The sequence below is a fragment of the Erinaceus europaeus genome, chromosome 7 (assembly GCF_950295315.1).
Source record: "Erinaceus europaeus chromosome 7, mEriEur2.1, whole genome shotgun sequence".
NCBI lineage: Eukaryota > Metazoa > Chordata > Mammalia > Eulipotyphla > Erinaceidae > Erinaceus > Erinaceus europaeus.
The window spans coordinates 63,288,135-63,313,227 of NC_080168.1; the positions used below are offsets into that span (position 1 = coordinate 63,288,135).

At 50.8% G+C, this 25,093-nt stretch overlaps 1 protein-coding gene and 1 long non-coding RNA gene across 4 annotated transcripts in view; one reads left to right on the plus strand and one right to left on the minus strand.

Moving 5' to 3' along the window:
* LOC132539426 (uncharacterized) overlaps positions 1-25,093 on the plus strand; it is an 80,792-nt gene that overhangs the window by 45,666 nt on the left and 10,033 nt on the right. The window lies entirely within an intron of this gene.
* ITPR2 (inositol 1,4,5-trisphosphate receptor type 2) overlaps positions 4,907-25,093 on the minus strand; it is a 380,387-nt gene continuing 360,200 nt past the window's right edge. For 2 of the 3 annotated variants that reach the window (XM_007517924.3, XM_060194552.1), the window contains 2 exons: positions 8,245-8,406; positions 4,907-7,279 (listed from right to left, as the gene is read on the minus strand). In XM_007517924.3, the coding sequence (XP_007517986.1) occupies positions 7,187-7,279; positions 8,245-8,406 (255 nt within the window). In that variant the 3' untranslated portion in view covers positions 4,907-7,186. Of the gene's footprint in view, positions 7,280-8,244; positions 8,407-20,096; positions 20,411-25,093 lie in introns of those variants that run through there. The other variant, XM_060194551.1, reaches the window with a different exon arrangement.

The window sequence follows — 25,093 nt, forward strand, 5'->3', positions numbered from 1 at the left end:
ACCACAGATCTGGGTTGACATATACACATTTCTTTCCAAGTTCACATGTTTCAGTTCTCTTTACTCCACTTATGAGTGAAATCTTACCTTAGCTGTCCTTCATTTCCTTCCTCATGCCACTGAGCATAGTCATTGCCAGTCCCATCCATTTAATCCCAAAGGACACATTATAGTCTTTTTAACTGCTGAGTAATATATGTCCCATGACCTTTGTATTTATAAGACTCAAATGCATGACTTTTATTCCATTATTAAGGGCTTTTTAGCCCCCCCTAAGTATACCTCACAGGGTTTTCCTCTTTTTTTCAGATATCTGAACATTTTAATCAGAAAAATGAAGCCACTCTTTAGGTCAGTGAGAGAGGAGAAAAGTCAGCAGCACATTGGTCTACCATCCATGGCCCATGCTCCTGACTAAGGTGTGCACTCTGCTGGGTGAACCAGCTCTGGCCCCTCCTTTTATATATATGTTCAAGAGGAGAAAGTGAGGAGGAAGTATGCAGGCTCTGAAAGTCTTCCAGCAGATTTATCTTTTGAAATTTCATTTATTTATCAGAGAGAGAGAGTGGGAGGAAAGAGAAGAACATGGCTTAGCTCTGCCATGTAGGGTGCTGGGAGCCAGCCTGTGGTCTTAGGGCCAGATGAGCATGTGTCATCATTCACCGTTTTTTTCTCTTTTTTTAAATTTTTTAATATTTTTATTTATTATTGGATAGAGGCAGAGAAATCGAGGAGGAGATAGAGAGAGACAGACACCTGCAGCCCTGCTTCACCACTCATGAAGCTTTCCCCTGCAGGTGGGGACCGGGGGCTTAAACCCAGGTCCTTGTGCACTGTAGTGTGTGCGCTTAACCAGGTGCAGCAATGCCTGATCAGCCCTGTGTTTTTTCTTTCTCACCTGCTCGCTCCACCCACCCCTTGGCTTCTCTTGCAAGATCTTCTGTGTCTTGTCACCGACTGTTCTTCCTGTCCACTCTCCATCAGCATCTCAGTAGCCCTTGGCCTCTCTGCCTCCTGAGTGATGTGCCCTGTGTTTTCAAGGTGTCAGCTGGTGAAGGTGTCAGTTGGTCCCCTCTGTATAGCCGGGACTCTGTGTTCAGCTGTCTAGCAGGTATTTCCTCCCAGCTGTGATTTCCTTTCTTTCTTTCTTTCTCTTTCTTTCTCTCTTTCTCTCTCTCTTTCTTTCTTTCTTTCTTTCTTTCTTTCTTTCTTTCTTTCTTTCTTTCTTTGCCTCCAGGGTTATCGCTGGGGCTCAGTGCCTGTACTATGAATCCACTGCTCCTGAAGGCCATCGAGAGGAGGGGGAGATAGAGAGGGAAAGAGAAAAGAAAGATGGACACCTGCAGACCTGCTTCACTGTTTGTGAAGTGTTCTCCTTGAAGTTGGTGAGCGAGGGCTCAAACCCAGATCCTTGCTCTGGTCCTTGTGCTTCATGTATTATGCCACCCCCAACCACTGTGTTTTATGCAGCCACAACTCAACATGCTCAGCTGCTGCCTCCTCCCTGCCTGCGCTCCCTGCGGCCCTGTGGGTGGCCCTGTCCCCCACCCCCACTGACTGTCATGAAGGCTAAAGCCCCAAAAGCACTTTTGACCCCCTGTCTTACACGCCCCTCCCCACACACATTCCACTGAGGGACCAAGTGCCAGGTTCTGCCCAGCTTTCTGACTCCAGCACCACTCTCTACAGCATCATGCCTGTACCCCTGCAGCCCCCCCCCCCCCACACACACACACAGGGCAACAAGCACCAGGTCAGTCAGCTACCACTGAAATCAGAGAATCTGTAAGCGTGGAGCTAGAGGTGGCTACAGGTCACAGCTGGATGGCTGCCAGCTCACTCTCTCTCTCTCTCTCTCTGCCCCACACCTCTGTGTCTTTGAGGTCAAACCCTGCACCCTTCACACCAAGCTCAAGGGGGTGGCTGTGCAAACTGTACCCAGAACGCTCACCCTCTTTCTTGATTCCATCCAGGCAGCAGAGTGAATGTGAATGTCGGTCAGGAAAAGGCCAAGGACAGCCAGCCGGCTGCAGGCCAGGGACGCTCCCTCCCGTGTGTTGGTAGGATTCCTCTCTCAGCCCCGCATGCCCTCCCATCCTGTCACAGGGGCAGCATGCCAGCCACCCTGCATGGCTTTAGCGAAGATTCCAGCCATGCTATAAATACACAAGTGACTCTGGGGAGACACTTGCTGGACTTAACAGCAGTCCTTTTTGAAAGGTGTTATCATTAAACCCTAAGGACAATTTTTAAAGATAGATGGAGAACCATTTTTAATCCCTTGCCCATTTTACAACAGTTGCGATCACAAGGGTGTCTTGTTCAGGTTGTTCTGAGAAGCAGCCTTTTGCTGTAGTTAAGATAGTCACAGTCACGGCTCTGCGGCCATTTAGAAGACACGTCCTGTCTGATATCTAAGAGCTCAGTGTAAATCTGAGTGGCAGGTTTTTAAATACACCATGTTATGGGGCTTTGGGCTGAGTTCAGGCCTTTTGTTTTGTTTTGTTTGGTGGGAGGGAATTCTAAATGTTGATATTTTATAGGCAGCATTCTCCTTTACATTTTTCTTGAGTAAATACATGCCAGGAGTTGTGTATGATGGTCAGTTGTGTAGACTGGGCTTGTGCTGAGTGGCACCTCCCCCCCGCCAGTTTATTTCAGGCCAGAAGGTAGCTCATCCAGTAGGGCACAGGCCTTACCATGCTCCCCTGAAGCACCAGGGGGCCCCACTGCAATGGAGTGGTCTTGCTGTCTCTCTCTCCTCTCTCTCTCTAGTAGAATGAGAAAATTGGCCTGAGGAAGGCCACTGAGCAGTGAAGCACTGACTGCGTAAGACTCTGCAGTAGCCTGTTACAAAGCTAATTTATGGTTCCCTCCCTTCCTCCCTTATCCTTCCTTCCATCCTTCCTTGTTTCCTTCTTGCCACAGCCCTGCTCAGCTCTGGTTTATGGTAGTGGTTCAAGGGATCCTTGGAGTCTCAGACATGAGAGCCATCACTGGCATAGCCAGTATGCTGTTCTCCTACCCTGAGTTTATTTCACAGTGATTGAGACAAAGGTGAAGACTCCCATGGCCCAGCACAGGGAAGTCTGTCACTCAGGCCAACCCAGCCCTGCGCTGGATGGTGTTTTTCTTTTTCTTTTTAATATTTATTTATTCCCTTTTGTTGCCCTTGTTGTTTTATTGTTGTAGTTATTGTTGTTGTTGTTGTTGGATAGAACAGAGAGAAATGGAAAGAGGAGGGAAGATGGGGAGAGAAATATAGACACCTGCAGACCTTCTTCACCGCTTATGAACTGACCTCCCTGCAGGTGAGGAGCCAGGGACTCGAACTGGGATCCTTTCACCAGCCCTTGCACTTCATGCCACGTGTGCTTAACCTGCTTGCACTACCACCTGACCCGTGTTTTTCTTATTTGGAAGGGGAGTGGGGGGCCGGGGCTTGAACTCAGGGCCTCATGCTTGCAAAGCACTTCACCACTGAGCTACACCTTACACCAGGTGTCCTCAGGAGGTGGTGTGGGCCTCCATGTTGGGTGTGGAGGGAGGGCCTGGCAGTGCTGGGGGCTTTTTGCTGCTCCCCATCACTGGGGGAAGCTGCCATGTGCGTCCTGGCTGCAGGGATGCTGGCAGGTGTCTATGTGCCTAAAGCAAGTGGCCTAGAAATGCCCCAACCAGCCCCTTCTGAACATCATGGGCCCACTCCCCACCCCTGGGAGAGATCTCTGAGGGCCAGAGGGTGGGCTTCACCCTCTAGCTGGAGAGAAACAGGAGGCAGGGGCCCACAGCCTGCAGCCTCCTGTCCCACCAGACACTAGGGAGGGTGGCTATGTGCTCAGGCCAGGGTTGCTGCAGGAGGCGTGGGGTGGGTGAGCCCCTGGTGCAGAGACAGTCACCTCCTCATTGTCACTGGGGCTCCCCCTTCGGTGTGGGCCGGCTTCTTCAGGTGGAACAAGACAGAGACAGAAGGGGAACAAGGGGAGAGACACCTTTCTCTCCTTTATTCCTTCCATTCTTCCTTCTTCTTCTCCTTCTCCTTCTTCTCTCTCCCTCTCTGTCTCTCTCTTTGTCTCTCTCTCTGTCTCTCTCTCTGTAGAAACAGGGAAGCAGAGAGAGTGAAAGAGACCACAGCACTGTCGGTGTTTCTCTCCCTCCACTCCCTCCCCCTCTCAATTTCTCTGTTCTGTCAAGTGAAAAAAGGGGAAAATGGCTATTGGGAGCAGTAGATTTGTTGTGCAGTCACCAAGCCCCAGCAGTAACCCTGTAAGTAAGTAAGACAGCCAACGGAAAAAAAAAAAAAAAAAGCCCATCAGAAAGGAACAGGTGAACCCAGGGGGAGACTCACACCAAAGGCGTGAGAACCAGAGCTTTCTGTGCACTGGGGCACCCCTCTCTGCTGTTGCTCTCCCCTTCCTGCCCAAGTGTGGGTACAGGGTGTCTCTTCTCCCAGGCCACACATAGCTGGCAGCCAGGACTGAGCAGGGCCTCGAGGTTCACTCCCAGCTCTGCCCTTTGTGCCAGTGGCTCTCAGGGGAAGGGAAACTTGCTGTGCAGCACACCCTCACCTTCCTCCCACTCCAAACCAGCCCCTCTTACCACAGCACCCCGGGACCTCTGGCCCAGAGGACTCCACCCTTTTCACGGGCTGCCACCTGCCGCCAATGCCCCAGGGTGTGGCTGATCAGGAAGGACAGGCAGTCACGGGAAGAACCTGGCCAGGATTGGACACGGGACGCATGGTGGCAGCAGCCCCGGAGGGTGAGCTCCTCAGTGTGGCTCCTGCTGTGGGCCCTCAGGTCCCAACATGTCAGACAACCACAGGATCGCCTCCCGAGTGAAGGAGAGAAACTGAACCGTGCCAAAGGGGTGGGTGAGCAGAGCGGTTAACACACACCACATGTTTGGCTTCAGCAAATCCAATTTTATTAGCAGTGACATAGACACTGTCCTCGTCTGGGCTTGCCATGCTGTTAGAATTATGCTTTTAGTTTTAGTCGCCAGGTTATCGCCAGGGTTCTGAGCCTGCATGATTCCACTCCTTTTGGCAGGCTCTTTACTTTTTGCAAGATAGAGACCCCACTCCACCACTCATGAAGCTTTCCCTTTGCGTGGTACTCCCTTGTGGCAGCCTGGGGCTTGAACCCAGGTCCTTAAGGATGGTCAAATGTGTGCTCTACCAAGTGAGAGCCATCTCCCAGCTCCTCCCAAATACTTTACTGTTGTGAGAGAGGGAGCCCACAGCACTGCTCAGCACCAGCGTAAGGGGATGCAGGGACTGAACCTGGGGCCTCAAGTGTGCAGGGCTGGCGCACTGCAGCCATGCTGGCTCCTGCACAGACCATACAACTGTGCTGTTGCCGGCAGGGAATCTCAGGGAGCTGCCGTGACCCTTCCCACATGAACCCCCCAAACACACGGATCGCACGCGCCTGCCACTCACTGACTGCTGGCACAGGCTTACAACAGCGAGTCTCTCGCTCAGGAAGCCTGCCTGCGTCTCAGGCTTGGGTCCCAGGCTGCACTGGGGAAGAAGAGGAAGCCAGCAGAGACAGACCTTTAAACCAGTGTGGATGCGAATCACTAAATAACAAACCAAAGATGACTGTCCTCAGTGCAGGGGCACCTTGTAAGTATGAGGCTGAGGCTGCTCGCAGAGAGCCCCTCTGGGATGAGGACCCCAGCGCATGGACAGGCTGACAAACAGATGTGAGGTGTGGTCGAGCACACCAGAGGCTAAGTTCCTGCTTTCCTTTATCTTCTCCCTTGGGAACACCTGGGGAGTGGCCTGGCACATGTGAGAATGTGAGACAAGGCTTGTCTTTATTCTGTGTGAGAGTCCTGCGTCTTCAGGCAGGGAAGAAAGAAACACAACTGGGCAGGATTCTGACTGCAGTCAGATGAGGGTCTTGTGAGTGGCCATGTCTTGGGTACTTTCCAACGAAGGGAGGGAGGATGCTGGAGGATGAAATGGCAGCTCCCCTCCACAGCAGGCCGGAGTGGGTGTGTCAGGATGAGAGAGGACCCTCAGGAGTCTGAGCTGCCGGCATGCCCATCCCCCACAAAGCCTTCAGGAGCCGCTGGTTTTAACACACCTTATGGCCCTGAGCGCCGTGGATCTAAATATCTGCCTTGGCTCACCCTGATCTACACAAAAGCACTTGACAAACTGAGAGGGGAGACCTGGGGGGAGGGTCCTGTCCCTGGGCTGGGGGTGACCTCAAGACCATCTCTATGGGGCCTGGTGTCTTGCCTGGCTTCCCAGCACCCTGTCATCACAGGTGGGCCGCAACACCTTCAGAAGCAGGGAGCCAGCCTACCTCTCTTCCCACCCTCCCTCCTTTCCACCTTCCCAAGTTCCAGCTGTGTCCTTTGCCCCAGAGCCACCTGGGAAGAAGCCGGTTCTGTCTGGCGTCTGCAAGGCCTTCCTGGTGCCGTGTAAAGCAGACCCTGGGAGTGCCACCCTTTATTCATTCCTCACCCCCCCCCCCCCCCGAGGATTAGCACAGAGACAGGGCCCATGGCTTCTCCAGCCCCACCACCCCAATCGCCTCCAGGCTGCCCACCTCACGCCTGTTCCTGGAATGTTGCCACATATGTTAGCAGTGTCCCACAACAAGAAAGCTCCTCCCCAAAGCCTTCATAACCGAACTATCCCTGATGTCCAGCCTGTTTGTCCCGAGGCATCTGGAAGACTATGGAGCTCCCCACACGGGAAGAAAAGGGTGACATTCCCTGGCCCGGTCAGACAGAGGGAGGGAGGGAGGGAGGGAGGGAGGGAGGGAGGGAGGGAGGGAGGGAAGCCACCCACTGCAGCAGCCAGGGCCAGCTATGTCACATGGGGGACAAGCGGCCACAGCCCGTGGGAAGCAGGGCCGACTCTGGGTCCTCATCATTTCTTGGCTTGTTCTCTGTGGCCCTGAGCCACTGTCTGTGATTCCAGAACCCCTGAGCCCTGGGCCTCTGGAGATAGAAGTCAGGTCACCGCCCTAAGCAGAGCTGGCTCCTGGGTGTGGCGCGAGTGGGCCCCTTACCCCTAGAGGGGACGCGGGCTGTGCGGTCCCTATCTCCCCTGAGGGAGACACAGTGGCAATTGTCCTCGTGTCCTGGCACCAGGCTGGTGTGAGTCTGCAACAACAGCCGCCCTCCTGCCCCATCCTGCCCAGGGTGGCCCTAGCAGGCAGGGCCCTCAGTGGGGCGGTGGGGGCATGTGATGGTTCACGTGGGGCGTGCTCGAGCCCAGGAAGCCCAGCCGCTGCTTGTTCTTCCTTTGTTCTGTCATCTGGGGAGGAAGGGACAGGGGTGAGCTGATTCCTGGATTGTGGCCCAGGGCTGGGGGCTGAACACACACTGGGTGCGGTGGTGGGGGGGGGGTTGATTCCCCAGCACCTCCAGTCTATCTGGCTTCTCTTAAGTTATGTTTGTCAGAAAAGGGAGAACGTCCTTTTAATTTACCGGATACAGACAGAGATTGGGAGGGGGAGATAGAGAAGGAGATCTGCAGACCTGCTTCATCGGCCCCAAAGGGATCAGGGCTTGAACACAGGTCCTTGCATATGATAACATGTGCACTTAAGGGGGTGCACCAGCCCCCAAGAGAGAAGTTTTTCCCAGAAAATTTCCATCAACAGAGGGGCCAGGGCCTCTTTAAGGTTAAGAAGCAGGAGCATGTAGGCTAGAAAGATAGTTCAGCTGGACAGTGCGCTGCTTTGCCATGTGCGAGACTCAGGTTCGAGCCTGACACCTACCATGTTGGAAGAAGCTTCAGTGCTATGTCTCTTTGATTTTCTCTCTATCTCTCTCTCTGGCAGGAAAGCTCCCAATGACCAAGATAAATAAATAAACTGGGCAGGGAGACAACATAAAAGACTCTCCTGCCTGTGGCTCTGAGGCCCCTTGCATACTGTCAGCCAGAGCTGAGCAGGACTCTGGCGCTCTCTCTCTCTCTCTCTCTCTCTCTCTCTCTCTCTCTCATTAAGTAAATAAAATACTCATGAACAAGTAATAATAGCAGGTACCAGGGTGGTCCCCAGCCATCCCACTGCGGCAGCCGTGGCATGAAGGGCTCTTGGTGGTGTTTGCTCAGGAGGCGGCTGGGCAGGTGGTCGGGAGGGACCCCAACAGTGGCTCCTGACCTGGGACCCCCACCCCAGTTGGAGGATGCGCTGCCCACCAGGCCTCCTGAGCCTCCCCGCTGTTTTCCTCACGGCCTGACCCCCACCATCCTGGGTCCCGCAGGGCACTGACCTGCTCCTTCAGCTCGGCCAGCTGTCCTGAGAGCTGCCTGACCAGGCCCATGGTGGCCTCCAGCTTCTCCTGCAGGCTCCGCACCTCGTTCTGCTCACTGTCCCCTTCGCTGCTGACCAGGGACATGGCCCGCATCCGGGGGAACCAGTCCAGATTCTTCTCCTGCAGGAGAGGGGGCGTCTCAGGCTGAGCTTGGGATTCCCACCCCTGCCAAGCCCAGGGCACCATGGATAGTGGAGTGGCCGTGCTCGCTCTCCTTGCCTGAGGGGGGTGGGAGTGGGGGTGGGGGTGCACCCGGTTGAGCGTACACATCACCGCGAGCGAGGACCTGGGTTCGAGCCCTCGCTCCCCACCTGCAACAGGGAGGTTTCACGAGTGATGAAGCATTTCTGCAGCTGCTCAGGAGAATCCAGGGAGAGACTGGCCCCGGGTACGAGAGGAAAGGGTGAGCAGGGAAATGCTGTATGGGAACGAGTAGGGCCCATACTTATGTGGCACCTCATAGCCCATTTATTTTTATTTATTTACTTTTATTGCCGCCACTCTCAGCAGCCATCCCCCCCCTTTTATTTTATTTGAAAGAGGAGCTAAGGAGGGGAGGAGATGCAGAGATTCCTGCAGCCCTGCTTCACTGTTCATGAAACTCTCCCCCGGCAGGTGGGGACTGGGGTCTTGAACCTGGGTCCCTGAGCACTGTAAGATTTGCTCTCAGCCAGGTGTGCCGCCGCCTGGCTCCCTTAGGTGGTATTTTTTAAAGAATTCTGGGGGACTGGGTGGTGATGCACCAATATGAGCACACATATCACCATACCCAGGGGCCAGGGTTCCAGACCTCAGTCCCAACCTTTATGAGGGGAGAAGCAGGTCTGCAGGTGTCTCCGTCACTCTCCCTATCTTCCCTTCTCTCAATTTCTCTCTGTCTCTATCTAATGAAATAGAAGAAAGGGAAAAAATGGCAGCCAGGAGCTGTGGTCCTAGGGTGGGCACCGAGCCCCAGTGATAACCCTAGTGGCAGGAAAAACTAAAAACACAGCGAAGCAGTCCTGGAGTGAACATAGGGACAAGCTTGGTGAGTCCTTCTGGGGGAAGGAGGCGGGAGGTCATTTGGCTGCAGTTGAGTCACAGGGTTCCACTGGACGCTGTCCCTGCCAGCCTCCTGGGATCAGCCATCTTGCCTCTCCTGGTGTAGACAGGGGCCAGAGCAAGGGTCACCCAGCACCAGTCCACCCTGGGCGCTTCTGGAGGCCTGGCCCCCCGGAGTTCTGTGGCCTGCAAAGGGGTGACCGCCATAGAGTCCCTCTTCCCCCATGGTGTGCTGGGGGGTTGAGAGGGGTGCTGCCCCCTGCCTGGCCCTGCTGGGGTGTCCTCCAGAGTGCAGCCTCGCCTGGCCTCACCTGGTCTCATCTGGTCTCAACTGGCCTCGCCTAGCCTCACCTGGTCTCACCTGGCCTCATCTGGTCTCACCTGGCCTCACCTGGCCTGGGCAGGGCGAGGGGGCAGGATCCTGCTGGGGAGGGTTCAAAGGATAGGGTCCAGCTGGGCGCACGCTTCCTTCCACCTCTGCTTGCGGATGGTGGGGAGCCTGGGCGCTGGGCACAAGGGCCACAGTTCTGAGTGCCCCCCAAGGGGACACGGGAGCTGCTACCTGAGCTCCTCACCCCTCGAGTGGCAGACAGGTGCATGTGGGCCCTGGGTGAAAAGGGTCCCCGCAGGCTGGCAGCACAGTTCCCCACAAAGCCTGGGGGAGACTGCTGGGCCAGAGGCCCCATAGTGAGGAGAGGGGCAGGCCCTGTGCGGTCTCCCCTAAGGACATCTGCCTGGATAGTGGCCTGGCTGTGCGGGATGCAGAGAACAGTGACCTGCCAGGCTCTGGGGCTGGGGAGCCCAAAGTGCTGGTTTGCTGTGGAAAGTGGGTGCTTGGCCCAGAGCTGGGGAGCCTCGTATAGTGAGGTGAGGAGGGTCAGCCACTTTCGGTACTCCCCACCCTCCCTGCCCCTCCTGCCTGTCCTCTTCCTTCTCCCCCCTTACCCCCTCCTTCCTTCCCTCCTTTGTCCTCCCCTTCCCTTCCTCCTCACCCTCTGTCCTCTGCAAAATGAAGTGAACTTTCAAGCGAGAGAATGGAAAGAGCAAGTGAGTGTGCCACAGTGCTGGAATGTGGTGTTGGGGCCAAACCCAGGGTTGCTCTACCCAGTGAACTGTCCTCTAGGCCCTGGAGGCCAATGGTGGCACACCCGGTAAGCCCATGTTACCATGGGTAACGACCCAGGTTCAAGCTCCTGGTCCCCACCTGCAGGACGGTCTGTCCTATCTCCCCCTCCTGTTTCTCTTTCTGTTCTACTACATTATATATGCATATATGTTTTTCCCCCAAAAGGGCTTAGCAGTGTTTCTAGGCTGCCCCTGGTACCCACCCCCATGACTTAGGGCCCTGGGACTCCAGAAACAGGAGCTGGGGGGGGGGGGGCGGTTCGCCTGGTGGAGGCCCGGTCTCCTGGGGCTGCTCTGGGCGTGGCCAGCTGGTACGAGGCTCACAGCTGTGCCCAGTATAGGCCCTCAACCGGGAGGGAGGCAGCTGTGCTGTGTTATGAACGAGGACACCCGTAAAGCAGGGGGTCAGCAGACCCTGGCCTTGTCCACAGTGGATAAGACATCCCTCTGGGGTGACAGGATACAGGGTCAGCTCTGGTGCTGCTGATGGGTGGGGTGTGGAAGACGGGCTCACCACTAGGCAGGGAAGTGGGGGGGGGGTGATTGGCGCTCAGTTTGCAGGCTCTTGCTGAGGAGGCTCTGCTTCTGCTTTCCTCGCCTGTTTGCTGTGGGATGTGCTGTGGGGTGTGGTTTCATCGCTGACAAAGTGGAGGGTGATAGGGAGCTGCTGATTGTGGCACAGGTGGGGCAGGTGGGCAGTGTCTCCTGGACTAAAGCCGCATGTCAGCACGGCAGCCCGGCCAGCTCCATAACGCCACGCCCCTCCCCAGCTGTGAGCAGCGTAGTGGGTGTCTGGGCGGCTGGTGTTGGAGCTGAGGTAACCTGAAGTCTGTTTCTTGGGGAGGTGATGCGTGGACGGACCTGCCGTGACAGGCACGGGGTCTGCGAGTCTCTCCCACAGGAGTGGGGCTGCTGTGGCCGTGTCTGTGCCAGGTGGCCTGAGAGGTGGCATTTGGCTGGTGGAGATGCCCTGCCTGGAGATGGTGGGCCGAGGCCTCGGCAGAGGGCGTGGACAGGACGGCTGCGCAAGGGGCCTGTCTGTCTGAGAGTGATGTGGCGGTCGGCCTCAGCTGGAGTGGGGGCAGGTACAGGCGCCTGTGTCGGTGGAGGCTGAGGGGGTTTAATTGGGGGTGGTATTTCTCTAAGCTGGGAAACATGTGGGGAAGCACAGGCCTGGCCCTACAGTGGAGACGGCTCTCGGGGGTGATGAACATGTCACTGGCTTTTCTGACTTTTCCCTGAGTCTCTCATTCCCTCCGTCTTTCCACCCGCCGAAGTTGACAGTACCAACAAAAGCAGCCGGCCGGTCTATCTCAGGTTCCCTTAGAGCTCCTGGCAGCCCATGGTGGCACTGGTGCAGAGGCCTAGAAGGGCCTCAGGCCACACTAGTCTCAGATCACTGTCACTTTAGGGTTTCCTCATCAGCCACAACTGTGCTTCAGTGTGTGCTTCAGTTAGCCTGTGACTCCATACTTTCACACCCCTTCCCCCATTTTTTTTTTGCATAGACTGAGAAGCAGAGAGAGACCACAGCCCCCGGTCCCCACCTGCAGGGAGGAAGCTTCATGAGCAGAGAGGCAGGCTGCAGGTGTCTTCTCTCTCTCTTCTCTCTCCCTCTATCAAATAAATGGCCCCTGGGAACAGAGGAGTCTGGCAGTGACCCCAGCGGCAAGCATATAAATAAAGCAGGAGAGAGAACACACTTAGGATCTGTAGCTGCCGACACACTTAGTTGTGGCCACAGGAGGCAGAGGGGTTCACTAGGGTGTGTTCCTGGCAGGCTGTGACAGTCACCACCAAGTGAAAGTGAAAGGGCCTTGACCCCACCACCTGCCACCCAGTGATCAGGCATGGCGTAAAGTCCACCCGCCTTCTGTGAGGGGCACTGCTGACTATGGCAGGTTCTACACATTGCCTAAAGGAAGGGAGGGCGTTCTGCGTGCCATAACACGTATCTCATGGGAGGGGTCAAAGGGCCAGAGCACAGATGACCTTTGCAGAACATGTTTCCCCAGCTCTGTATAAAATCCAGGCCTGGCCTTCCCTCCCTCTGCTAGTTATTGTGTCCAGATGTTCCTGAAGGGCAGCCCCCCCCAACTCCCCACCTAGAGCCCAGACCTGAGCCAGATTCACATAGGGGCAGAGAGAATGTGGCCTCCATAGAGAGAAGCCCCACCCCTCTCAGAGCCGGGGGAGAGGCCAGGTTTGGGGTGCAGCCCTGTCTGACCTGAGCTCCTTAAATACAGGCTCGGTCTTTGCCCCTGTGAAGATACCCTATCTCTCTTAGGGGGGAAGTGGGATGGGGGTGCAGGCATGGGGGCACCTCCCCCATGTTGAACGTGCAGGTGGGAAGAGCTGGCACCAGGCCCAACAGGCTAGCAAGGACCAGGAGGAGGAGCACCCTGCCAGGACCTCCCAGCCCCTCCATGTCACTGTACTGGGGAGACGGGGAGAGGCCCCAGAACTGCCTGCTGGGAGCCAGCGGATGGACAACTGCCCCCTCCCCATGCCCACTCCTCACAACAAAGCCCCAGGTGCTGCCAAGTCACCACAGAGACAAGGAGCAATTCTGTTTCCTCCAGCTCTGTCTGCACCTCACTCCTCTGGCCTCCTCCTCAGGCCTGTCCCCTCCCTGATCACTGTCACTATCTGCAGATGCCACCTTGCCCTTTGGCTCACCTGTCCCTGTCCCCGGGAAGCCCAGAAATCCTGTCCTGGGAACCTCCTCCAATCTGCCTGCCTGTCAGCCAGGAGTCCCTGGCGGCTTCCCTGTGGATTCCAGAGCCGATGCGGCTTTGGAGATGATTTCAAACGCATCACCAGGAGTGGAAAACTGAGGGTTTTGCCAGCGTCCAGAGCCAAGACTTTGAAGGTCCCGCTGAACTCAGATTCCTCCTCCGCCTGCTCACAGAGGTCCAGTCTCAGCTGACATCATCTCAGCCTCAGAGACAGAGGAGCCAGGCTGCGTGGCTGCCCCCTTCTGTGGCCGTTATCCACATTACTGAAGGACAGCATGCTTGCTTTCCTTTCCTTTTTTTTTAATGTGGGGCACTTAGAAGTCGAGAGAATACTACCAAATAGCCTCATGTCTATTGTGTTGGCAAACACGCCACTTACTGGAATGAACACACTCACTCTACCGTATTTCACTACGACTGACACCTGAGTTATGGTCTATGTGTCCTGTCAGGCTCAGCAGCTTGCCACTGCATTTCCTGCTCTACAGGAGATCCTGGTCCCTCCACCACATCGCTTCATGACTTGACCTTTTTCTTGGGAGCCTGACAGTGGAATGGGACCTAAGCTGAGGGGTATGTTTTGTCGACACCTGTCACGGGGAGATGAGAAGCTGTACCCATGTGTCAACAATTGTCTTGCCAACCACGAACACCCTCACCAACCATGGAGCTCACACATCAGGAGAAACTGCCACACATCAGGAGAAACTACCATAATAATAAAAACAGATTTTCCTCTTGATGTGTTACTGGACTTGATTTGCCAAGACTGTGTTAAATTTTTTTCTATCAGTGTTCATCAGGGGTATTGGTCTATAGTCATATATATGTTTGCTTTCTTGGGAGGGGGATAATGGTTTACAGTTTACAGTAAAATACACTAGTTGGTACATGTGTAACATTTATTTTTCCACATTAAACTCTAACATCCCCCAGGTCTTCCCCCGCCATCATGTTCCAGGAACTGAACACTAGCCCCCACATCCCAGACTCCTTTATTTGGGTGCCGTACATCGATACATATATGACTATACATTACTAGGAGTGTATATTAACACCATTTGCACCACCAAAAGTCTGTGTCCCCACCCCCACCTCCCTATAATGAAGCTAAAAATCTACCCTCTACTCCCAACCAATTTTTTTTTTACTTTGGTGAAATACTCCAAATTCTGTCAAATTCTGCTTAGTTTTCCCCTGTCCTTTTCCCCTCAATTTCTGTTTATGAGAGGGATCATCCCATACTCATCTTTCTCTTTCTGGCTTAACATGATTCCTTTTTTTTTTCTTTATAAAATGGAAATATTGACAAGATTATAGGATAAGAAGGGGCACATTTCCTCACAGTGCCCACCCCCAGAGCTCCATATCCAATACCCTCCCTTGATAGCTTCCCTATTCTTTATCCCTCTAGGAGTATGGACCCAGCAGTTTCTACTTAGACCTAGATACCCTCCTCACCTACCTCCTATAACACATCCCCCAGTCACTCCAAAACATGATTCCTTCTGGATCCATCCAAGAATGGGTCAGAAAAGGTGGGCTCATTGTTCTTAATAGCGGAGTAGTATTCCACTGAGTATACATACAACTTTCTCAGCTATTCATCTGTTGTTGGACACCTGGTTTGCTTCCATTATGAATTGTGCTGCTATGAACATAGGTGTACATAAATCTTTTTGGATAGGTGTGATTGAGTCCTTAGGATATATCCCTAGGATAGAAATTACTGGGTCATATGGAAGGTCCATTACTAGCCTTGTGAGGGTTCTCCAAACTGCTCTGCACAGGGGTTGGGCCAATTTACATTCCCACCAGCAGAGTAGGAGGGCTTCTTTGTCCCCACAACCTCTCCAGCATTTGTTGCTACTGTGGTTGTTGGCCTTTTGGATCTCTTCTTTGGTGAATATTGTGGTCATATCTTCTTCTCCACTTTTGGATGGGGTCATTTGCTTTTTTTGTTGCTGAGTTTGGTGAGTTCTTTGTATATTTTGGTTATTAGCCTCTTGTCTGATGTACAGCATGTGAAGATCTCCCATTCTATGAGAGGTCATTTTGTTCGGTGTTTTGATTACTTTTCTGTGCAGAAGCTTTTCAATTTGTTGAAGTTCCATTGATTTGCTTTTTATTTAGTCTTCCTTGCGACTGGTTTTGTCATCAAAATGCCCTTGAGGTTTAGGTGGGAAAGTGTTCCACCAATGTTTTCCTCTAAGTATTTGATAGTTTCCAGTCTAACATCCCAATCCTTAATCCATTTGGAACTGACTTTTGTTTCTGATGAGATAAAGTGGTTCACCTTCATTCTTCTGCAATCCAGTTTTCCCAGCACCACTTATTGAAGAGACCCTCTTCCTCCATTTATTAATTTGGGCTCCCGTATAAAAATTTAGGTGTCCATAGCTGTGGCAAATTTTATATTTTATACTTTTTTTTTTTTGCTTTGGGGATCAGGATGATATTGATTTCACAAACTGTGTTTGAGAGCATCTAGCCTCTTTAGGTTTTTGAAAGAGTTTGAGTCGAACGGGTGTTAGTCCTATGAAAAGTTTGTAGATTGGGCCCTGGTTTTCCATGGTAGGTGTGATGACTGACCCCATCTCTGCATTTGTGACAAGATCTCTGTCTTCCTGGCTCAGTTTTGGAAGGTTGCACAATTCTAAGAATGTGCCCATTTCTCCTAGACTGTCCAATTTGCGGACACACACATATATCTGCTCATAACCACTTCTTAGTACCCTTCCGTATTCCTGCAGTGTCTGCTGAAAGTATACCTACTAGAGATATCTTTTGGTGTGCCTGTGTGGAGACAAAGCATTACAAATATTTGATTTGCCCATCCAGGTTTATCTTTTTTATTATTTAATTATTTTTTATTTATTTTTTGCCTGAGCGTCTCTAAGGTTTAGCTTATGGTGGTGCTAGAGATTGAAGCTGGTACCTTTTGGTTTCTCAGGCACAAAGGACACTTTACATAACCATTACAGCATCTTTCTCCAGTTGGGTCACCTTTTCATTCAGAGATGGACAACAAAGCACCCGAGCTCCCCCCAGTGCTGTAACATCTATTATGTGGTGTTGGGGCTGGAAGCTTGGCTGCCCCTAAGGTAATGCAGGCACCCTACCTGGTGCAATAACTCTCCTGCCTGTTTTATTTTTTATCATTTTTTTCTTAGCTTGTTAAAGAAGAGGTTTGTCTGTTTTGTTTCTTTAACCTCTATTTAATCACTTATTTTGTAGAGCTTTTTATATCATCTTTTTAAAAATTTCTACTTTATGTCCAGTGGACATATTTTATTCATTCCTGCTAACTCTTAGGCCTTTGTGTTGTCTTTAACAGTTCTTAAGCTGTCATGTTACTGTGTGTCTGAGCTATCCTTTTCCTATGTAGACCTGCAATGCTGTGAACCTCCCTCCATTTCTGTTTTTGCCTTCAGAGTTATTGCTAGGTCTTGGTGCCTGTACTGCCAATCTACTGCTCCCGGTGACCATTTTTTTAAATTTAATTTAATTTTTTATCTGATAGGACAGAGATTGAAAGGGAGAGGGCAATGTAGAGAAGAAGAGAGACAGAGACACCTGCAGCCCTGCTTCACCACATGTAAAGTTTCCCTTCTATACGCTGAACTGTCTGTATGTCTGATGGGAATCTCTTCTTTGCAGAGCATGGATGAATGTTGCTTTTTTTAAAAAAAAAAAATCAAGCCAGGTGGTGGTACACCCAGTTTGATGCATGTACTACCATGCACAAGGACCCAGATTCAAGCCCCCAGTCCCCACCTGCAGGGGAAAAGCTTTGTAAGTGGTAGAGCAGGGCTTCAGGTATCTCTCTTCCTATCTCCCACTCCCCTCTCAGTTTCTCAGTTCTATCATATCAAAACTTAAAAAATGGGGAAAATATTTATATTAAAAACATCTCCCCAGCCAGGACTTTGGATTAGTGGATTCATAACATGCACATTTAGGATGAAGATAAATATATGGGGGAGGGCGGGGAGGTGGGAGAGGCACACCCAGTTAAGCACACATAGTGCTATGCACAAAGAGCCACGAAAGGACCCAGGTTTGAGCCCCTGCTCCCCATCTGTAGCAGAGACACACTAAAGCAGGTCTGCAGGTATCTTTCTCCCTCTCTATCTCCTCTGCCTCTCTGTTTATCTCCATCCTATTGAATACAAAATAGAAAGGAGCAAAGGGCCACCAGAAGCAGTGGATTCACAGTACAGGCACCAAGCTCCACTGATAACCCTGGAGGCAATAGAAAAATAAAAAATATATAGAAGCTGATTTGTTGTCACTCTAATTTATCTTTTCTTTATTGGATAGAGACAGCCAGAAATTGAGAGGGTGGACTTGAATAAAATTTGTATTCCAGTTTCTTGGGACGAATGACTCTGAAAATGTCCAATAGTTCTAGTTTATCTATCTCCTCATTTAGTTCCCTCATGTCTTTATTGATTTTCTGCCTGGATGATCTGTCAAGTTGAGAGAGTGGGGTGTTGAAGTCCCCTACTATTACTGTGTTGCTATTAATATATTGCTGTAGCTCTTTCAATAAATGTTTGATGTATTTAGATGGCTTCTTATTGGGTGCATAGATGTTAAAATTGTTAAATCCTCTTGAGGGACTGATCCTCTGAGCATTAAGTAGTGTCCATCCCTATCTTTTTAAATTGTATTTATTTTAAAATCTGTAGTGTCAGATAGAAGAATAGCTGTTCCTGCCCTTTTTTGTGGGCCATTGGCCTGTATGATAGTTTTCTATCCTTTCACTTTTGAGTCTGTGTTTGTCTTGTTGAGTTAGGTGGGCTTCCTATAGACAGCTTATTGTTGGGTTGTGTTTTCTGATCCATATTCCTACTCTGCCTTTTAATAGATTTATTCAGGCCACTGACATTTACTGATATCAAATATTGATATTTTAACACCATCCTTGTAGAGTTTTAGAATGTTCTGAAATATGGCCTATTTATGGTAGTCTGACTGTTTATAGGAGACCGTTCAGAACTTCTTCCAGGGCAGACTTGATGACAGTTGATTCTTTCAACTGTTCCTTGTCTGAGAAGGTTTTGATGCTTCCATCTAGTCTGAATGACAGTCTAGCAGGATACAGTCGTCTTGGTTGAAAGCCTTTCTCATTGAGCACTTGATAGATATCTTGCCATTCTCTTCTGGCCTGTAGTGTTTTTGTCCAGAAGTCTGTTGCTAATCTTATGGGTTTTCCTCTGTAGGTGACTCTTTGTTTTTCTCTTTCAGTCTTCAGGATCCTTTCTTTATCCTTATTCCTTTCCATTCTAAATAGGATGTGTCTTGTTGTCTTTAAGTCTGGGTTAATTCTGTTTGGACCCTGTGGGCTTCTTGAATGTTTATGTCTTTGATGTTGTCTAGAGAACTTTTCAGCAATTATGGCCTGAAGAATGCTTTCTTCCCCTCCCTCTCTTTCTTCCTCTGATAAGCCAATAATGCATATATTATTTCTTCTGAAGTCATCCCATAGGTCTCTGTTGTTGTTTTCAGTATCTCTTAATCTCTTTTTGAGATCTCTTGCTTCTTTTTTAGTTGTCTCTAATTTGTCCTCGATCTTGCTAATTCTGTCTTCAGCCTCATTTATTCTATTCTCTCTCCTCTCTCCTGTTTTCTGGAGTTCATCTATTTTGTTACCTGGTTCTGATACTGTTTTAGCTTGTTCAGCTAGTTGTGTTCTTAGCTCAACTATTTCAGCTTTCAGCTCTCTAATAACCTTGAGATAATTAGTATTTTCTTCCAGAGTCTCATTTGTTGTTTCTGCATTTCTGATGACAATTTTTTCAAACTCTTTACTCACTCCTGTGATTATTTCCTTAACTAGTGTTTGGATGTTGACTTCATTATTTTGTGCTTCACCCTTTGGGGGGCTTTTAGCTGTACTCTTGTCCTGGTTCATTTCTCCAATATTTCTTTGTTGTTTTCGACGGGTTAGGTTGTTTTCGCCGGGCTGGCTTCACGGGCAGGTAACAGATGACCAGGGACTCATAGTTGAGCTGTAGGCAGTATCTCTTTATTCATGCAGGACGCAGCACAATCTAAGACGAGCTAAGCTAAACTCAAGGTACAGTACTCTAAAACTCACAATGCTGTCTTTATATATACTTGCCAAGTAGGGTGGAAACAGGGTGTGACATAGAGAGGGTGGAGAGAAAAGTGACTGGTGACAATCAGAGTGTGACAAGGAGAGGATCAGGGTGTGACAAGGAGGGGGGGTGGAGCAAAAACATATCATGAAACAGTGGGGATTGAACCAATGCCCTGGAGGGAGGTGCTTGTTAACAGCGGTTATATAAATAGAATGAAGTGGTTATGTAAATAGAATAGTGTTAAGCAGGGGGGATTTAAACCAAATGAAACAGAAGGGGTCTCATGCATACCAACATTTCTTCTTGTTGGTTTAACCATTCTATATAGTATATAGTATGTTATGAGGTCCCTCTGTCAGTACTTTTCAAATTACTGATCACTCTTGCCTGGATTGACTTGTGTCTAAGTAAGGTAATTAAAGGGTTCACAGTTGTAGAAGTTGATAGTTGTTTCAATATTAATCCCTGATTTGGATCTCAGTGGCTTAAAAAGCCTTTTTTGTTCTTTTTCTTCACTGTAGGCTATGGGAGTGTGAGGGCTTTTAAACTATAAGAAGGCTTCTTAGCTTAATCACTTCTTCTTCTAGCATTTGCCAGCTTAATCACTGACTCCTGACCAAGAGATAAAGCAGGGTGGGGCAGAGATAATCCAGTGGTTATGCAAAGAGACTCTCACAGCCCCACTGTTAGGCCACTGAGGTATAGATCTTCTCCTGAGTTTTCCGGTTAGTTCTCTGTCCCCTGGTGTCAGCACAGGGCCTCCGTGCCGCTGCTCCAGATTCTGCAGGTAGTAGCAATGGAGACTCACAGTTGCATTTGGTGAGTCTCAGGGGAGTCCTCTCCTCCCTTCAGAAGTCTTTTTGTTGGTGAAACAGACTGGAGGTGGTGTCTCAACTGGTGAACTGCCGGACTGTTACCAGCCACTTAAGCTCTCCGTAGTCTCCTCTCTGTCCGAGAGCCACACGTATTTGGTTTGGTGGGTTCCTTAAGTCATTCTAGTCCTGTCTTGTTGCGGTCCCAGATGATATCCTTTGGTATTCCTAGTTGACCCGGGAGAGGAGAGGAGAGAAACACAGCTGCTGCTGCTCCGTAGCCCGCCTCTGGAAGTCCCTAGAAGGTGGAGAGAGGGAAAGAGACAGAGAGAGACCTACCGCCCTGCTTCACTACTCACAAAGCTTTCCCTCTGCAGGTGGGAACCAGGGGCTTGAACCCGAGACCTTGTGCACTGTAACGTGTGCTTTAGCAGGCGAGTCACCACCTGGCCCCTCTGGTTTTCTGGCCCTTTTGTATTTCTGCTGTTTTGTTCATTTCCTTTTTGCCTGCTCCTTCAACTGTGCCTGTGTTTATTTCCTTTGAAGTGTCCCTGCACCGTATCATTGTTTTGCGGTTGCCAGGAGGTTGTGCCTAACTTAATATATAGAAAACAGTCACCTTAAAAATATTTAAGGCTGGGTGGTGGCACAAGTTACCCTGTGTGAGGATCTGGGTTCAAGCTCCCAGTCCCCACCCGCAGGGGGAGGGGCAGTTTTAGGAGCAGAGCTGCAGGTGTCTCTCTCTGACTTGCTCCTCTCTCTCATGTTCTGTCTTTGTTCAATATTAGTAAATAAGCATGAAATATTTATGGGAGAGAGAGGGAAGCAGCATCACTGATACATGATATATCAGAGCAGCCCACAGCATGTGCTTAAGAAACAGCTGGTAATGCCAACGGGCCTGTCACCTACGGGTCTAAAAGGGCATTCCTGGAGCAGCAGCTTTGCCTACCCGTTGGCAGTGTCAGTTGAGGGGGTGGCTCAGATGGTCCCCCAGCAGTGAGGGCTGTGCAGGCGAGAACCCACAGATCCAGCAGGTGCCTGCTCAGGGGCCATTTCTTCTTGAAGCGGTTTTTGTTTGCTTTAGATGATTTCACATTCTCCTTGTACACTGTCCAATTTACCATGTGCACCGTCAGTTATGTGAAAACTACAGGCTGAAATACAGCATAGCGTGGCTTAGGAAAGAAACCCAGGGTTTGTGGAGGTTAGTTCCCAGCGAGATGCCTCTTCTGCTTGCTGACAGGTTCTCCTTTCAGTGACATTGTGCATTTTGTTTCCCTGCACCAGCTGGCATCTCTCTCTGTGAAAACAGGCTTGAAGAGTGCTGCTAGGTGGGGGGTGGGGGTGGGGTGGGGACGTGAGCCTGGCCAGCAGGGACCTTCCAGCTCCTGCAGCCTCGCGTCCCACTGTCTAGGCCAAAGGGAGTCTTTATGGACGTCCCTCCTGCGAGTCTGGGGTCCGTGCTCTGTGGTTTGCTTCCTTACAGAAAGGGCTACCGGTACCATCAGGCCGAGGCACAGGCTCAGCTCTGCCCTCGCAGTGGGGACACTCCTCTGTTGGCTGCTGTTGGGAGAATTGAGGTGCAGTCCACAGGCTCCTCTCCATGCTCCTTTTAGGAGTTCTTTCAGGATAAAACTGCAGGGAATTCAGTGTCTGCCTCTGCATTAGAGAGCACACTGCCTGAATGTGGCCTTTGAGGGATGACAGTAAGAAAGACCATGGAGCAGTCAGTCCCTTCAGGAAGGATGCTGACATGAATGGAAACCACAGTCCTCTTGTCATTTTTTATTAGCTTGGAGGCAGGTGTGAGCTCATCTTTAACTCCCCCAGTGCTGCTTTACTAGATGGACAGACAGGAGGTGAACTAACCAGCCTGAGCAGCAGGATAGTGGTTACTGGTCTGCCTGGCTCAGCCCCTTGCACCCTTCTCTAGTCAGGCCAGTGTCCAGGCTGCTCCCTGCCTGTGACGCCCGGCGACATGAGGCCAGCTCTCCCCCAGAGGCACCGCGGACCATTTCAGGGAGCAGGACCCCCCCCCCGGGGGGGGGGGGCTCTCCCAAGTCTACAGGCTGCAAGTCTGATCAGCACCGCTGTAGCCCAAAGCCTGATGGCCGCATTCTGAGTGCTCAGTCCAGCCCGAGCATCCCAGGAAGTGGAAGCATAAGGTGATGGAGCTGAGCCTTTCTGCTGGGTGACTGTGAGTCTCAGGTGTGCGTGATCGTGGCCCACACCTGTAGACGCTGATCAGCACGGGGAGCCCAGCTGATGATGTCCCTCCTAACCTGTGTGACCTCCTGTCCCCCTTTCCCTTCTGCTAACTACTCACTGGCCTTATGCTTTAGTTAGTTCTGCTCTTTGGTTTCTCTGAATGTCACTGTTCTCACTCAGTTCATTTAACATCTGTAGGTCCATCCCTGTTGCTGCAAATAGCAGAATTCTACCTGTTTTTTTAATATATATATTATTTTTGGTATGTGCCAGGCAGGGCTTCACATCTGCAAGATTCCACCACTTCCAGTAGGCTTATTTTCTTTTTTTTTATTTCAACTTCAGATAGTGCAATGCTCAAGGACCACTGCAAGGATCCCTGTCTCTATGTGTGCTTAAGCTGGTACACTACTGCCCAGCCCCCAAGATGCTTCATTTTTTGATGTGGTTGTAAATGGGAGGAGTTCCCTGATTTCTCCTGTTGCTAGTTTGGTGTTTGTACATATTGGGTTGTTAGAAAAGTGCACATGTGTGCATATGCACGCACACACACATTTTGCCTCCAGGGTTATCGCTGGGGCTTGGTGACTGCACTATGAATCCACTGCTCCTGGAGGCTACTTGCCCCCCTTTTTTCCCTCTAATTTTTACTAGGTAGGACAGAGAGAAATTGAGTGAGGAAGGGGAGATAGAGACGGAGACAGACACCTGCAGGGAGAGAATAGAGAGACACCACAGCTCTGCTCCACCACTCAGGGAGCCTCCCCTAGTGCTATGTGGTGCTGAGGGCTTGAACCTGGGTGAAGTATGTGCCCTACTGGGTGAGTTAGCTCCGGCCCCCTCTGCACCTGTTATTATAACTGAGTTGTACTGCCCTGCTGCTGTGATCACAGGTTGCATGGACCCCAGGTGTGGGATAGCTGGTCACGTGGCATTTCCACTTGGAATCATTTGAGGACTCAGCCAGCTTTTCACGATGGCCACACCAGCATATGTCCCCAGGGGCCATGTGGAGGGTCCCCTCTCCCGGCATCTATACTCTCCCTTCTGCACAGGAGCCACTGTCACAGGTATGAGGTGATGTCAGGTGCAGTCTGGTTTTGACGGGCATGTCCCTGAGGATCAGTGAAAGGAGCAGGTTGTTGGTTTTCATGTTTTTTGGTGGTAGTGTTTGTCCTCTTGCTTTTTTTTTAAGTGTTCTTTATTCAAATCTCCTCTGCACTGATGGGACTGTTTGGGTACTAGCCCCCTTGTCTGACAGATGGTGTACCAGTACCTCCCCCCAGTTAGCAGGCTGGCTTGTTTTTCTGGTGGTTACATTTGCTTTAGAAAAGCATTTTTAGTTGGATGGAGTCTCACTCATTTGTCTCTTACGTTTCCTTTGCTGTTGAAATTGAGTCCCCAAAGACCTGTTTTATGGCTGAGTAGCACCTGCAGGTCTTCAGAATGTCTTGAACTGACTTTCTGTGCCTGGAGTTAGGGAGTGCTCAGCTGAGTTCTCGTGCCCAGAACTGTCCAGCTGTCCCAGAGCCATCCCCCAACCCTGCTCCTCTGTAGGCCATGGGCCTCCTGCAATAAATCAGCCTGCCACCTAAACATCATGGAGTCTGCCTCTATCTTTATCCCCCAAGATGCTTCATTTTTTGATGTGGTTGTAAATGGGAGGGGTTCCCTGATTTCTCCTGTTGCTAGTTTGGTGTTTGTACATATTTGGGTTCTTGGAAAAGTGCACAAGCACACACACACTTATTACAAGATATTCCATCCCACTTCTCTGTGCTTTTGCTCAAGACCATGTATTTTAATCACTTCTGATCTGTAGTATATAGTTTGAAATGAAGGGGTTTTCAGCCTGTTTTTATTTTATTTATTTATTTTTGCAGGCTTGACTACACAGGTTTCTTGCAGTTCTAAGTAAGTTCTGTGATTTTCTGGAGCGATCTCTGTAAAGAACGCCTTTGGGGTTGTGATAAGGACTGCCCTGAGTTCTCAGTGCTTGAGTCATACAGCACGTCCGTGGTGGCCCTCCTCAGTGCCCGGGACCCTCACTAGCTGGCGGTCTCTGTCCCCCATGCCCTTCCATAGGTCCCACACTCTCTAGTCAGATTCATTCCAACATGTTTCATTCTTGGGGGACCGGGAAGTGGTGCACCTGGTTAAGTGCACATTGTTTGATTTTTTTTTTCCTCCAGGGTTATTGCTGGGGCTCAGTGCCTGCACTACGAATCCACTGCTCCTGGAGGCCATTTTTCCCATTGTTGTTCTTGCTGTTGTTGTTGGACAGGACAGAAATAAATGGAGAGAGGAGGGGAAGATAGAGGGGGAGAGAAAGATAGATACCTGCAGACCTGCTTCACCACTTGTGAAGTGACTCCCCTGCAGGTGGGGAGCTGGGGCTCGAACCAGGATCTTTGTACTGGTCCTTGAGCATTGCACTATGTGTGCTTAAGCTGGTACACTACTGCCCAGCCCCCAAGATGCTTCATTTTTTGATGTGGTTGTAAATGGGAGGGGTTCCCTGATTTCTCCTTTTGCTAGTTTGGTGTTTGTACATATTGGGTTGTTGGAAAAGTGCACACCTGTGCGTATGAACACACACACTTTGCCTCCAGGGTTATCGCTGGGCCTTGATGATTGCACTGTGAATCTACTGCTCCTGGAGCCCATTTCCCCCTTTTCCCCTCTCTAATTTTTACTAGGTAGGACAGAGAGAAATTGAGTGAGGAGGGGGAGGTAGAGAGGGAGAGAGACACTGGCAGACCTGTTTCAC